At 34.6% G+C, this 15,105-nt stretch overlaps 1 protein-coding gene across 1 annotated transcript in view; it reads left to right on the plus strand.

The window, feature by feature from the left end:
• The window catches only part of MTPN (myotrophin), a 47,339-nt gene extending 34,372 nt beyond the window's left edge, over positions 1 to 12,967 (plus strand). The window contains exon 4 of the mRNA XM_062590028.1: positions 9,668 to 12,967. Within this exon, the coding sequence (XP_062446012.1) occupies positions 9,668 to 9,754 (87 nt within the window). The 3' untranslated portion in view covers positions 9,755 to 12,967. The remainder of the gene's footprint in view (positions 1 to 9,667) is intronic.
• Positions 12,968 to 15,105: the final 2,138 nt, after the last annotated feature.

A 15,105-nucleotide genomic window follows, 5' to 3' on the forward strand; every position in this document is an offset into this window, starting at 1 on the left:
TAATCCAAATAACTACTGTTTTGGGATGATGCAATGCTTTTGACTTATATGGAAAGTAATGCTTAGTTGTAATTGTAGGGGAGATAATGATAACATGAAAACTGTAAAAACTGAAATGAAATAGAGGCTTGAAAAAGGAGCTGCAGCTGCATGCTCGATGAGAAGGGGTTTCCTTAGTAAACAGTCCAGAGAATTACATCTACTAAAACAGGGAATATCTTACTACTACTGCTCTTTTAGTGCAATTTCAGGCAACTGGAGCTAATTATTTCTGGAGAGGTTTAGACTTTATAGGTCTTATTTTCTGCTTCTCTCTTTTTTTTTCCCTTGGATAATCCATTACAGACTGTCTTACAAAACCACAGCTCCACACTATGACATAGCTGCATTTTCTAACATAACTGGAAGTTCTGTAGCGTTGACTACATATTATAACTATAGAGGAGCTCTTCCTTAATCTGATGTGTGTTCTACCACTTCTGGTACTTAAGTTTTTCTAAATTTCTGTCTCTCGAGGGTATGAAAAGCTCTGTCAGAGAAGCATTTCAGCCCCAGGTTTCTTAGAATCTATGCAAAAATTTAAAGTTTTTAAACAAACTTTTAAATGATCTGGTTTGATCTTGGAACACCTCCATCAAATATGTCAAATTAAGTACTGTGAACTTTCTCAATGTTCCTGAATCATTTGATGGAATTTATTTGTGGATTTTACAGGGAGTATTTGAAAGGTGGTTTAATTTTCATTAGTGGTTGCAAATGAGTACCACAGTCAGCTTAAGCCATAATTTTGCAGTTCCAGAAAATACGAAGTTTTATCATGCTGCTTTTACTATTGGACAAATGCTTTATTCAGTATTGAAGTTGTTTAAAAGGGCTTAGTTCTTTCAGGTTTTGACCTATTGTAATTGTTGTGTGGATTTAACCTCCAGTGCTTTTGTATAGTTTTCACTTTTTTACTCTAAGCAAAGAACAAAACATTTTGTTGAATTGTGGTTCTATGATTAAGGTACTCTGAACTATAGCCTTACGCATTGCCATAATTTATGGCTGTATTCAAATTCAGATGTTTTTCCAATATGAAAATTAAATGTAACAATATATGGTTATTTTGCATAAAAAACACATCCTTCACTTCATACACCTAGGTATCTTAGGTTATAAGATACCTAAACGAAATGGAATAGTTGTCTGACTTTGTTCACATAATGGATATGTAAAGTTATCGCTAAACACCTAATGTGAATTAAGGGCAGGTATACCTCTTCAGAAACTACTACTAGAGTAAGTAAATAAGTAGTTTCTTGGAAGTGCCTGTGTTACACACTTTCTTCTAGGATTTGCATTTCAGTGATGACTTCCTATTGGCTTGTTTAGATGCTTTAATTCTGAAAACTGCATTGCTCAGTTTGATTTCTTATATTGTAAGAAAGTAATAGCTTGTTTAAAAACTTAAGTTGACATTGCAAGTGATTGATTAGCGTAACAGCAGGGGTTGAAAACATTCAGTCATCAACCATAATTAGTTATAGGAGAGGAACAGTTATGGTCACCTCTTGTTTAGGCCTGCCTGATATCAGCTAAAACAAAGCATTGATAAGGCCCTAATTTAAATTTGAAGATCAGAAAAAAGCTTTTGTTGATGTGTGTAAAAATCTTCAAATGCTGTCATCATAAACCTTTAAAGCTTAAAGCTTCAGTGCTCATCTAAAAATTTTCAATTCATTACAAAACTGAAAAACGTAGTTAAGTGGAAGTGCATCTTCCACTTGGGCATAAAATTTTAAAGTGCAGTGTCTAAGTTGCTGTCGTGTGTGCTGGGTCATCTTCTGCAAAGCTCAGTTGTTTTTGGGGTATGGTATAGCTTGTGTTTCTTAGCAGTTTGGTTAATGAAAAGATTGGTCTAATTCCCAAAATTCACAGTGACCTTCCGGAACACATAGTAAGAAGAAAAAACTGTATATTTTATCAGATTGTTATTTCACAGTATAACGATGCTGTTGATGATAGTAACAACTCTTCTATAAAGTTTTCAGTAAATCTAAAACACTGACCTGAAGTATAGAATACATCTCTTCAGGATAAGATAAATGTTTTGTAGGTGAGCATGCTATCCTTCTAGCTGGTCTTCTCCTTGTTTTCTTATTTTTAATTTTGGAGCACTGTAAGACTGCTTTTTCTTTGATTTGAAAGTAAGGAGATATTTAATCCATTTTTTTTCTAGGTTTGCAAGTATAGAGTTACTGCACTAGTTACAGAGTACACACTTGGGCTCTCTGTTGTGCAAGTTCTTCCCATAATCTTTGTTAGAGAAAAGTTTGAGTTTTGTCTTGCTCCTCTGGGTTATAGACAGCGTAGAATTGTAGAATTTATTAATTGGGATTTGAGCCAAGTAGACCAGAAAGAAATGACACACCCAGAGTTCTAGTTTGACTTCTCAGAGATTAAATTCTATACTCAGAAGGATTTTAAAATCCTGAACAGTATCTCAATTTTAAAGAGGCTATTGTAACCCTGTGCCTTTTCTTAGGATTCTTAGGTTTTGATCTCCAAGTTTCTTCTGATATACTGGTAGGGTTATAAGATACCTAAAAATTTATTATAAATGCTTCCTGTAGCAGTTGTTTGTTCTCCACACCAGTAGTGAAAGAATGCTGCTGAGTATGTCTAAATTTAACAATACAAAATGGGATCAGTACTCAAAAATTGAGAGACTTGTGTACGAAAAAAACACAATGACTGAAACAATTTCACTTAACTCAAAAAAGGAGTGGTTGAATTAACTTTTACTTAACATTTGAGATAGCAACAAAGTACTCCACAGAACTTCCTTATGTAGGGAGCAACTATAAAGTAATTTTATTGTGTATGAAAGATTTTTCGATAACTTTGTTGTCGAGCAAAATACAGTAATAACTTTTGAAAAGTTAGTGATTTGGGAGCATAAGAGAATGCTTTTGGCTTAAGTATAATCTTGTTAATTAAAACTTACATTTCCATTTGAAAGCTCAGAATGATCCCCCTTCATGAGGAAGGGACTGAAGAGGATAAACTTGCCTAGATTATTTTGTCTAGGGTAACAGAAGACTGAAAGGTGGAGAGCAATTTTTGTAATCTTATTTGAACAATCATTATTGTTTTCATATTCCAGGTGTTCAAAGTAAAAGCAGGAATAGAAAAGGTCTAAGTTTTAGTTAGGAAAAACTTCTTCCACTGGCCTTACCTATTCACATCTCTCCATATATTGAGATAAGAGTTTAATTGAAGGGATATGGGTGAGGGTTTTGATCATGCCCTAATACCATAGTATCTCAGTTAAGCAAGTAGATGTTTTAATTTAGTTTAACTTTTGAAACATCACACATTAGCTGGTTTGATGTTACTTTTCTGTTTGATAAGTTTAACTTTAATGTCTCTTGTTTCTTTAAAGGATGGGGCTTGCCCCTCCCTTTTTGCACTCCCAAAACTGCGAATAAATTGCTGCAAAAAAAAGGTAATTGTATATGGTACAAGTAGTAAGTATGTGTAATAACATGTTTTTGGGCCTGACGCAATATTAAGTATTGACCAACTTGCTAATAATTTTTATATTGAATGTGAGTTCTGTCAGTTCAGTAACTAGGAAATCATCCCATTCTAATTTTTTGTTACTTGTTTTATGTAGTGTGATTATCTCAATAGCATGCGGCTGCTAAGTTCCTAGGAACAAGTTTGCTGTATTGGGTGATCTATTCCACCCTTTATAACTGAGACATCTTTTAGATGGAATTAATGCAAAGCTAGAATTTGAGATCTCAAGTTACTTTGTATCAAAAGGGGACAAGGTGCGGGCTTTAAGCAGGAAGTGTCCCAGACTTGTTTCTGTGTGTTTCTATGGCAGATTTACTTTCTGCATTACAGATTGGGGTTATGTTTTCTATTTTTCAAGTGGAAGACTCCTTGAAAGGTTCTTTTTTTCCGAAGGAATATGTTGAAAGCCTGTTTCTTGTATCCCTTGGTATGGTATCTTGATTTTTTTTTTTTTTTAAGAGCTAGTGAATCTGCTTAAACTAGGCAGTGGCTTAAGTGTGCATCTTGCTAACAGCTGGAAACAAGCTTTCTTTATTGCATATACTACCTGAGTAACAGTGCTATCTATGAATGTGTGCCAAAAAAAGTACAAAGATACAGCCCATTCCCAGGGTCAGAAAGAAATTTGGAAAATTCGGTCTGTCTGTCTTAGAAGAGGGCAACATTAGAGAGCTGACATGTGTAGCACTGATGGACTTAAAGGCACTGGCATGCCTTCTCCTACTTTAAATTGTGTAGCTGTTTGAGTACTGATCCAGAAGCACAGCTCTTTTAGGAAGCATTGCTGTCTTAACATATGTGAAAATGGGAGATGTATCATGAGAACTTATCTTAAAGAGACTACAGTGGCTCTCCTGGTATCTGACTAAAAAATGCAAATACTGTGAGGAGTTTTTTGCAAATCAAGGCATTAAAAATAAATGACTTGTTCCCTAAATTGTTCATAGATTAATGGTGAACCACAAATACTGTTCTTTTAAGGTTTGTGTTGAACTGGGAAAGACTGATAAAGAACTAAACTGAGTACTGTTTCAGATTTCATTAGAAACGAATGAATGATAAAACTTTTTATAGGTTTTAGTTGGCTATCTCAAAATATTTAGGCGAGATTTAGCAAGTCAGTCTGACCAGCAACCAGTTGACAACAATACCCAGTTTGACATCATATTCAGCTGATAGCCATTCTTGGGTTTCTACTTGAAAATTATGGATAGTCCAATGATAATACTACTGGTTTCTGAAAAAATTGTCAGCAATTGCATTTTAATCCTTTTTAGAAGCTTTGTCATTTTATGTCAATGAACTTTTCATTAAACTTGCTTCCAGGCAATGATGTGCTTCTAAAAATTAGTCATCTTGACCAGAACTTGATTATCTTCCCCCCTGCCCCTCTTTAAAATGCTGGAAGGAATCTTTCTGTCTAGTTAAGGAGCCATTCTTTGAATTTAACACTGACTGTATTAAACTGTCTTTTTCTTAAATAGTTATGATGCTCTTCTCTTACATCCAATAAAGCTGTTTTAGAAATTCAGATTTACATGCCTGTAACTGTTTTCTGAAATACAAATGTACACAACAAATGTAATACAAGATTTTGTAAGTTAACATAAAGCTTGAAGTAGTAATGACATATTTCAAGTATCTTGTTACATATTTTCAAGGAGTACTTTAGGATATTAAAAGTAAGTTTTACATATTTACATATATAGAGAGAACAAGTGAGAGTGAGCACTACATGAAAAAAAAATGACAATAATCATAGTATAATGTAACTTTTTTTGTCTGGTGTCTACAGCCTTCCATTTTCCAGCATTATATTTGTGTAGTAGAGATGAGTTCCAGAGCAGTATAAATGCAATCATGACTTTTGCCTTATCAGATGATATCAGGAGCTATATGCAAGTTTATGGATCTGTGCACTGTGACAAACAGTGAAGAACTGTTATATCACTTGCCTCACTTGCCAACTGTCTTGTGAATGACCTACCACCTTGGTCCAGTGTTTTCTCTACAGCAAACAGTGGTGGTGGTGATTTGACTGGTTGCTTCTTTCAGAGACTGCTATCTACCATGAAGCCTTGTAGGATTTCACACTGTCCTTATTTTCATCAATATCTGATTGTGATGTTTGCATCAGGATAAAAACACTTAAAACTATATTTTTCTTTGCACTGAATTACCTCTTTTGGCAGAAGGTGTCAGTGCCTTGTAGGCTTGCCATCCTTGAGAGAGGATTAGAAAAAAATAAAAAAAGGCTAGTTCAGGCAAGGCAGTCCTTGATGTTTGCAGGAGAAGATAGAAGGAAAGAACAAACTTTATACTAGCAACGGTTCTGCCTCTTTGGTTCTAGGTTTACTAAACTCTGTTAACTAACAGTGCAAAATATTGAGGGTTTTAGAGGAGAACAGAAATATTAACTTTTAATGATGGAGGCTGTGGATTTCTTTTTCACTTGTTCTTAAAATGTATAGCATCAGAAGGCTTAGTCTTCTCACATGTATTCTGTGAAGTTTGTGGAAAATATCCAATTTCCAAAATGATGCTCAAATGTTATTTACCTGTATCTCTTAGAGGTAAATGAATGCTGGGTAAAGCAGAGAATCTTATTTGTGTGGAGATATGTGGGGAGGTTTTTTGTTTTGTTTTTTGTTTTTTGGTGCTGTAAATTGCTGGAAAAAGGTTAAAGGTGTTATCAGTAAAGGTGTTAAAGATGTTGTCAAAGGAAAACTAGACTTAAAATAGACTTCTGGATACCACCTGCACCATAAATTCCTACAGGTCATCTTGTATTTCTGTTCTTCCACTTGATGAAGATGTATTACCACATCTATCTAGTGTCCTTACCAATACTCTAGGAATGTTTTCATATATGCAGTGGTCTGTGTAGCTTGTCACAGCATTGTCAACTTAGGTAAATCCCCAGAACAATCCCATTTTGAGAATAATTTAAAAATCTTGAGCAATTTATTATACTGAAGAATGTGGTATGTAGAATACTTTTCCTAGTTGTGGTAGTATATCTAACAGGTCTGTCAATACAAGTCATTTTAGAGTTTTCATTAAATACCTACTTTGGTTGTGAAATTGTACAATGTGTGTAATTCAATTTGTAGTTCTAATATAACTATCTATCTATAAAATTGCAGTAGCACGTGCTTTAATCTGAACTGTAGCCGATAGCTAAGTGATAAATTCTGACTTTTGAAACCGTATTTTAAAACCAGATTCTGAAGAATCTGATTTCCCCGCCACCACCACTGGTCTTTAAAGATGAACTCCTCAAATGTATGAGGGAGAAAAGTAGACCTATGTTTAAGCTAAAAATTCACTTTATAATTTAAATTTTTTTCAGTTAGGAATATCTTTTATAAATAAATGCTGAAACATTCTATAATCTTAACTTAGTTCAGTTCTTTAAAATTCAGGATGAATACCGACAGGTTAGTTACTGTGTAGTCCCTTTTTTTAAGCTTAAATTTCTTCAGGATTTTAGAACTAAATATAAGACAGAACAACTTTGAAGCTCTTTAACACACTCAGATTAGAATCCATGTAGAAATCAGATAGTAGAAATTTTCAATGCCTTCAAGAGAAGCTATTATTGCTATTATGACTGTCTTTATCCCAGACCACCTGAGATAATGATTGAAAAGTATGTTAAATTTCTCAGTTTTCACAAAGAAAAATGTTTTACGGACAATGAGGTTCAATGGTAAGTTTGTTAAATACACGACTGCTTGGGCTGAAAAAGGGATTTTATTACATGCCCAAGCAGTCGTGTATTTATTACATGCCCAAGCAGTCATTCTTTGGGACTGACTGATTCAGCTCGCATTTGTAGCCATCAAGGCAATGCTGCAGCGTTCTGCTCAGAGGTGTTATGTAGGGACAGGAGAAGGAGTGAATGCTGTGGTCCTACTGTTGCTTGACTGAATTTACTGCATGTGTACAAAATGTATGTCTGTATTTTGTGACCTGAAAAGTATGAGAGAAAATGAGCAATTGGAATTCCCTCTCCTAATTCTTTCCTGCGGTTCTCAAGACAGTTTTGTTTTCCTAGGCTCTTAATGGCAGAAGCTTGTTTCCCTGCCCCACAACTGACTACAGTGCTAAACTGTTCTGTGCTAAACAATCCATTTAAGTTGTGTCTTGCTCCCAAGGGTCTCAATGGGCTGCAAGCAAGACAGATGGTTGTGACAGGGTCCGCTTGGCCAGTGGGTCACAGGACAAGCACTGCTGCTTTAGAAACCACTGTAAAGCATTCTCTTCAGAATGGAGGATGGAATATTTCCTTGTTTGAAACACTTCATCTCTTCAAACTTGTGAATGTTCAATCTGAAAGATAGCCTTGGCAGGAAGTTACAGTAATGTGGGATGCAGCTTATTAGATTGTTAGAAAGTCAGTTACAATAGAAAGTCAGTTACAATGGGAAGCTTATTCAAACTAAGTTATCTTGTGAAATAAATTGTTATAGGTGTGGAACTTTACTATGTCTTTTGCTGTTTCTAAGTATATTTTCTTCAGTAAAGAAGCTCTCAAAATATTCGGTCCACCATTTTCTTAGAAAGCTGTTGGGTGTCCTTCACTATTAATCTGTTCACTTTCTTCTGTGTAATGTGAGGGAGCAGAGAGACTTGTACTTACTTGAAGGACAGGGTTAAATTAAAACTAAAGACAGAATTCTGCAGTGCATGTATATACTGAAGAATGTTAGTACCAAAATATTCTTACTGTCATTTTATTGACCCAATTTAGATTTATTTTTTTTTAAAATAAGACTTGCATAGCTTTCCAAAAGGAGATGTTTTGAATCTAACTTATTTTCAGGAAACATCTCCATCTCTGTAGTCCTATGTCCTCTGATAACTCAGGCTAAATTATAAATAGGGTAGTTAAAGGAATAAAAGCTTTCTCTCACATGTACACGATAATACAGTGCTCACAACAAATGTGACTAGCTGATCTCTTTGCTCTCATTTTTGCTTTCCTTCTGTGTTTCTGACATTGATGCTGCCTCTGCTTACTCTTCTGCAGTTTGGCTAGTTGGTGCATTTCTGTTACTGTGCAAAGTAATGCCAGATTTTTTTTTAATGGCTTTATATTCTGTTCTGTTGCTTTTAGGTAGGCCTAGTTCATTCAAAGAAAAATCTTGTTCAATTTTGGTCTTTAAAAATCTTCTTAGTGTAGCAAGCATGCCTTTAATTTTTCAAAACGGAGGGAAGCGCAATATTAGATGAGTGATCTTTATGATGTAGAAGGAGAATGGACTATGACTCTCCTTAGTTAGGCTGGTTATAAAACAACTTTACTCATATTCTATGAGTCTGGAACTCATTCGTTATTCTTTTGTCATAGGTTTGGTTTTTATGTAGCTGCTGTCTGCAGTGTGAAGAATTCTTGGTTCCTCTGGGGTATACATTTTTTAAACTTTTAATCAGTCATATTCAGTACCTATATATGAGCAGAAAATAAAGCAAATTTAAGTTAGGTCTTGTCTAATCCCTTTGGCAACTACTGAGTTTTAATCAAAAATAGGATTAAGTATCATACAGAGGCTTATTCTTGAATTTTGTTATGGTGGATGATAGAGCTCCTCACTCACCTCTTTGACTTATTTTTCTTCTGTTAATAAGTAAGGTCTTCCAGAGGTTTGCATGATTATTTTGGCATATGGAAGGGCTTATTGTACCGTAGGTTTCATAAAAGGTGTGAGATTGAATTTTTGCATTCATGTAGGTAGTTGCTAGAAACAAACTTCTTTGCATTCATATAAGTAGTTGCCAGAAACAAAGAGCTTTTGGCTGTATTCTGTATTCATTAATAATTTGATCTTTCAGCTTGCCATGTGACAAAAGTGACATGGCTTTCTCAAACTTTATGCTCTCTGACTAGAAGTGGGGTGGGGGGAGGGGGAATGATTAGCTGTATGCTGAATAGTTTCACAGGTGTATGTGGCCTGTTTTGGTTTTTAAGTGAGAAAATGCATTGGACTAAGTTATATAATAAAAATTATCTGTGGTACGTAACTGTTGTGACACATCTAATGCTATAATGCGGCCTTCCTTTATGAATTGACAATCCTTTTCAATGTCTTTACAGGGTGCTGATAAGACTGTGAAAGGCCCAGATGGACTAACTGCCTTTGAAGCCACTGACAACCAGGCAATCAAAACTCTTCTTCAGTGACGGATGGACTGATATCTTAAATGTCTCTCCTGTGGCCTCACACTGCTGCCTGTCTGTCACTCTTTGCATCTTCCAGCTTCTTCAGCTAATTACTTTGGGGGGAGGGAAATTTTCTGTGAATCAGACTAGTTAGGGGCTTGTGTCAAAGGTAATCTGTTTGGAGAGGGTTGAAAACTGTTATAAACAGTGTCCCTCTAGGACTTCTTTTCAGTGCACAATCTCTTCTCATTTCTAGTGAAAGTGGAGGGAGGAAGAGAGACCATGATCTTGAATTTTTTGGCTGTAAACTTCCTAAGATAGTAATAAGGTTTTTGTTCAAAGATCCATTTAGATGGAAGTACTATGCTATGTACCCAAGACTGCAATTGTCAAGGAGACAACAGTCCTATGGTATTAGTGTCTGCCATAATCTGAACTGTAGTAATGTAGGTGTCTGAGTTGCTTTTCTATTCTCTCTCAATGGGTAGCTTTATCCTTCTGCCTAAAGCTTGTGTTGCAGTTTTGAGGACTTTTGGTAATAGTTAATGGAGCTGTTCTTCATATTGACTAATTGGGTGTCATACTAATGTTTTTCTGACTCTTGAGCGAACCAGGAAAGATCAGCTGAGGCAAGGCCTTGTTACACTCCAGAATATCTGCCAAGATACTTTTGGATGCTTGAACTTTGTTTTCTTTCCTATTTATGTTCTGATCCAGAACAGAAGTTTTTAACCAGCTGTTTTTGAGAAAGTTAATGTCACTAGAATTATTTCCAGAAGGATTGTAAGAAAGAATTTCTTTACTTACTATGTCATCATAAAATCAATAGGCTGAAATGCATAGGCTGTGAAAGTTTCAGGCTGTTAGGTGTGCAGGGATAATCAAAATGAAATGTGCAAAACAATTATGTATACATTCATATCAAAGGTAAATATAGTTGCTAAACTTTTTGATAAACTTTTAAACTACATGTAATACTTCCTAAGTTTAGTTGTTAGGAACAGGAAGACTTGCAAGTAGAATTCTTAACTTGCTATAACTACCACGGGTGGGATGGGGGGGTGGAATTAATTGTGCGTATCTGATTTCATGTCTTGTTGCTGGCTGAATGAACCTCTTAAAATTTATTATTAAGGTGTGGAGCTTGTTCTGAAAGTTCCCGTTACAGCCCTTCCTCATTAACTGTAAACTTTTAGATGAGATTTACTGTTCCAATAAATATGGCAGTACTATGACAACTCATGGGAAGATATTTAAAATAGTGATAAGGATTGCTGTCACGTCCTACAGTTCTCAGGAATGTCTGAGCTTCTGGCTTTCATCCTGAAAATTTTCTTCAGACTGCCAATTCACTGAAGTGGATAACAGATTTTATAACAAAAAAGCATATACCACAAAGTACTACATCTTCCTTTTTTTAAATACAGATTTCAAACTTTCTGATACCATACAAAAAAAAAACAATGTATATAAAATTTTATGCTGAATTCTTAAAAGTAGCTGATATTATTTTGATATCATAGGTGAAATCAGGAGAGTATGTAGAAGTAGGCTGATGACTACCATTCAGATTATTTAATGGAGATTTAGTTTTACTTGAATCATGTTGCATATTATTATTGAGTGTCTCTGCTATAAAACACATTGTTTAAATGGTAAAATGAGAGCCAAAACTGATTTACATGTACACATCCCATTAGAAAAGCAATAGGGGGAAAAAAATCTGGCCATAAACTACACAGTTCAGTTAATCTTCGTTTCTTGGAAATGTGTGATATGAAAGAGCAGAAAGATTTGGAAATGAACGCTAAGTCAGTTGGTGAGCTGTTGATAATGACAAGCATGCTTGGTGAGCAGTACTTATTAAAAAGTATTTAAAGATAACTCTTTAATCTTAACTCTGATCTATACTGAGTTGTCATGTCATTGCAGTAGTGTGAACATAAAATATAGGTTTAACTTTTTATTCAACTATGAAAGTAACCATCCTTGGTATAAATTTGTCTCCATGTTATGCTATTAAATACTTAGCTATTAAAATGTTAGTCTAGAAAACTGCAATCTGTTTTATGTGGAAAACTTGAATAATCAAATTTGTGTTGGTTAGTATCAAGTTGTCTGGCCATAGATTTTGTTTTGTTTTCTTCCCTCTCCTATACTCTTTCCTCTTCCCTGCCCCTGCCTTCAACTCTCATTTAAGTGAGCATTATTGTAGTAAAGAAACGTATTTGTACTAACTCTTCTGGTGATTCACTGAGGCAATTTTGCCTTTCTTTTTCTACAATTGTGTGAACACCTTACTCTTTCTTACTTGAGGAAAAAATGCAAACAAACTTCAAGACAAGTGTGAATTTGGCTGTAGTGTACACCCAAGATGCCTTTCCAGGTAGTTAAAAGATGGTATTTAGTGTTTTAATCATAAAAAAAAAAAAAAAAAAAACTTTTTTTGCTTTTTTGCACTACATGAGAGGTGATTGATCATTTTGCCCAGGACTTAAAAATAAATAAATAAATAAAATAATGGTGGTGATGAGGATGAAAGCTAAACTCTCATAATTTTCTAGAAACAGGGCTTATTCATTCATTCATTCCCTTCCTTTTAACTATGTTGTGAAGAAAAAATTGGGTGCCTACCTGTATCTTTGAGTAGTTTATAACTAGATGAAAATACCATACTGTAAATTAGTTTACATTCTGTAAACAGTAGTTAAATACTTTGTCAGACTGGAAGTGCATACACTTGGAAATCTACTTTCTTTTTGCACCTTTTCCTTTCAAGTTTTTGCTCATAAGTTATAACCTAAATTGTGTTTTGGATTTTATACCTGCTGCTCCTTTTTCTTAAGGAGGAGTAAGTGGGAAAAGAAATACAATAATTAAATGGAACTTTTCTCCTTTTTCTTGAACATAGTATTGAATAATTTGTAGAAGAGGCTGGTAAGAGTGGAGTGTCCTAGGTCAAGCAATTGCAGTGTTGCATGCAAAATTTCAAAATGAACTGTCTTAATTATATTTTGTAAATGGATAAACAATCATCTTTCTACGCAGTGATGGAAGAAAATTAGTGCTCTGTGCATTTTGATATTTGACTTCTTTTCACCATTGTAACTGTTTTGACACAGTTGGGTTCATCATTATTATGGTTCATAAACATCAGAATGCTAAACAATAGTGTATTTTTAAGTTTGTGTTGCAAGAACGAATGGAATAAACTTGAATTGTGTGATATGAGAATTTGTAGGGTTTTTTTTTTCTCCCTCTTCCTTCTGCTCCTGTATTTTGTTAATTTCTTTGGTGGCTACAAATATGTTTGCATGGAAGGCATATAAACTCATCTCATGTTTACAATGATTAAAATATTCAGATACTTAAGGCTTAAATGTGGAATAGAAGCTGCTGTGAAAACTGAATCTAGAAAGTTGATTTTTTTTTTCTAAATTACATAAATACATTTTAAAAGATGTTTTGACAAGTTTGGTGGTTCTGTAGTCTGTATCTCCCTCTTAAGAGATCTTCAACACCATGCATTATCTTTTATCTGTTAAATTTTAGGAGGTTGGCTGTGGGCAGATGATATCTCTGCATTCTGCGAAGGTTAAATCAATTCATTTGTTTCATAATTGTGTAGAAATATGTAGTCATTACTTCCATCTTTACTGTCCCATCAGAGTTCCATCAGTAACTTTGTCAGTAGAGATTTAGATCTAATTAATCAAATTGGTAGGACTTATTTTTAAAGGTATGATTTTAAAGAACTGTTACAGGAAGGTAGTGTATTGAAGGAGGAAAATTGCATTCAAAATTCAAATTCAAAAGAAATTTAGTCTTTTTGGTACTAAAATTTGAAAATAAGAATTTCGTATTTCAATTTACATCCAAATGTTGGAAAACAGAGGGACATGCACATCATACACAGCTTTCCAAAGCAGTTCAAATAGTACGTTGGCTAGTGGCAATTCGTAGGTGTGGCACACTTCAGTTCCTTTTCCTGTCTTGGGTTTGGGTTTTTTTTTGTTTGTTTTTTTTTAATAGATAGCTGTTCTGTAAGAGCAAGTTCTAGCTAAGATTCAGAATGTCTGTATTCACTTATGCTGTTCAGTGGCTGGGTAACAAAATTAATCTGCACGTGTAAAAACTTTTCCTTGTGCACTTTGTCTATGGCTGATCTTTTGGAGTAAATTCTTTTCTCAGCTATCTTCCAGAATAAAGTTGGCCTGAAAAAACAATTTTTTCCAGTTGGATCACTTGAACATCTCTCTCAAATTTGAGGAACATGTGCTCCCTTCAAAGCACTTTCATTTACTCATGATCTGACATCCTGGAAAAGCTTTCAGCTAAGTTATTCTGTAAACTTTATCTAGGTGTCAAGGATCTGTATTATATGGAAAGCATTTTGTTTCTTATAGTGGTCTGAATGGCTTAAAGAATATAGTATTTGATGCCTGCTCAGGAAATGGATGATGCTCTAGCATATTGGCAGCAGTGCACTTTCCCTACATTCACAGTCAAAACAGTGTTTCTAGTGTGAAACTAGGAAAAGTTGCATTTAGGTATTACTACTTGCTATTGTGATCTGCTTAATTTGAAGAGGCTCAATCTTTTGATTGCTTCTTTACTCTTCAGGTAGTATTTAGAAAGCACCTGCATGTGTCTATTTTCCTGTGGCTTTTTTTTTCCTAAATGTCTTGGCCTGCTGAGTGTTAATGTCTATTTAAAGTATTGCCTCCATGGTATTAAATAAATAAATAAATATCTAACACAAAGCTTTAAAGGAACAGCCAACACTCATTTTAAAAAGTTTGTTTACTATATATTTATGATAAGAGGTGATCCCTTACTGAATCTAACTGCATGAGACTGTTCTTGTTATCAGTGCTTTCTGGGGCCCTTTTTGGACTGATATAAATAACTTATTTACAAGAGGTTTTGTGCACACATTAGCAACAGAATATCATGAATTTTAACTCCTGTAAAGTGATAGTAGGCCAAATATTGTCCCAATAATCAACTTCAGCTTTTTTTTAAAAAAAAAAAAAACTGCTCCATCAACTACTACTTGTGTTGTGCTAGAATAGCAAAATGAAAATATACCTACTACTTTCATGTATTATTTGAACTGTATAAGAAACTACAGGAAGTTGACAGGGAGGAATCTGATCCCTAACTGAAGAGTTTGGCTTTACCATACTAAAAGTAGAGGCCAGTCTCATGTAAGTAAGTATAAGAGGGATGTGGTGCTCTAAAGAGAATTAAGTTTATTTAATAGATGCTGATGTTCTAAGTGTACACAGTTTGTCTTCACCAGACAATTTAGCATGTTTAAGCATTGCAGAGAATTCTTTTCTCTGTGGAATAGATGAAGAAAAATGCAG

Source organism: Rhea pennata, chromosome 1 (assembly GCF_028389875.1).
Source record: "Rhea pennata isolate bPtePen1 chromosome 1, bPtePen1.pri, whole genome shotgun sequence".
Taxonomy (NCBI): domain Eukaryota; kingdom Metazoa; phylum Chordata; class Aves; order Rheiformes; family Rheidae; genus Rhea; species Rhea pennata.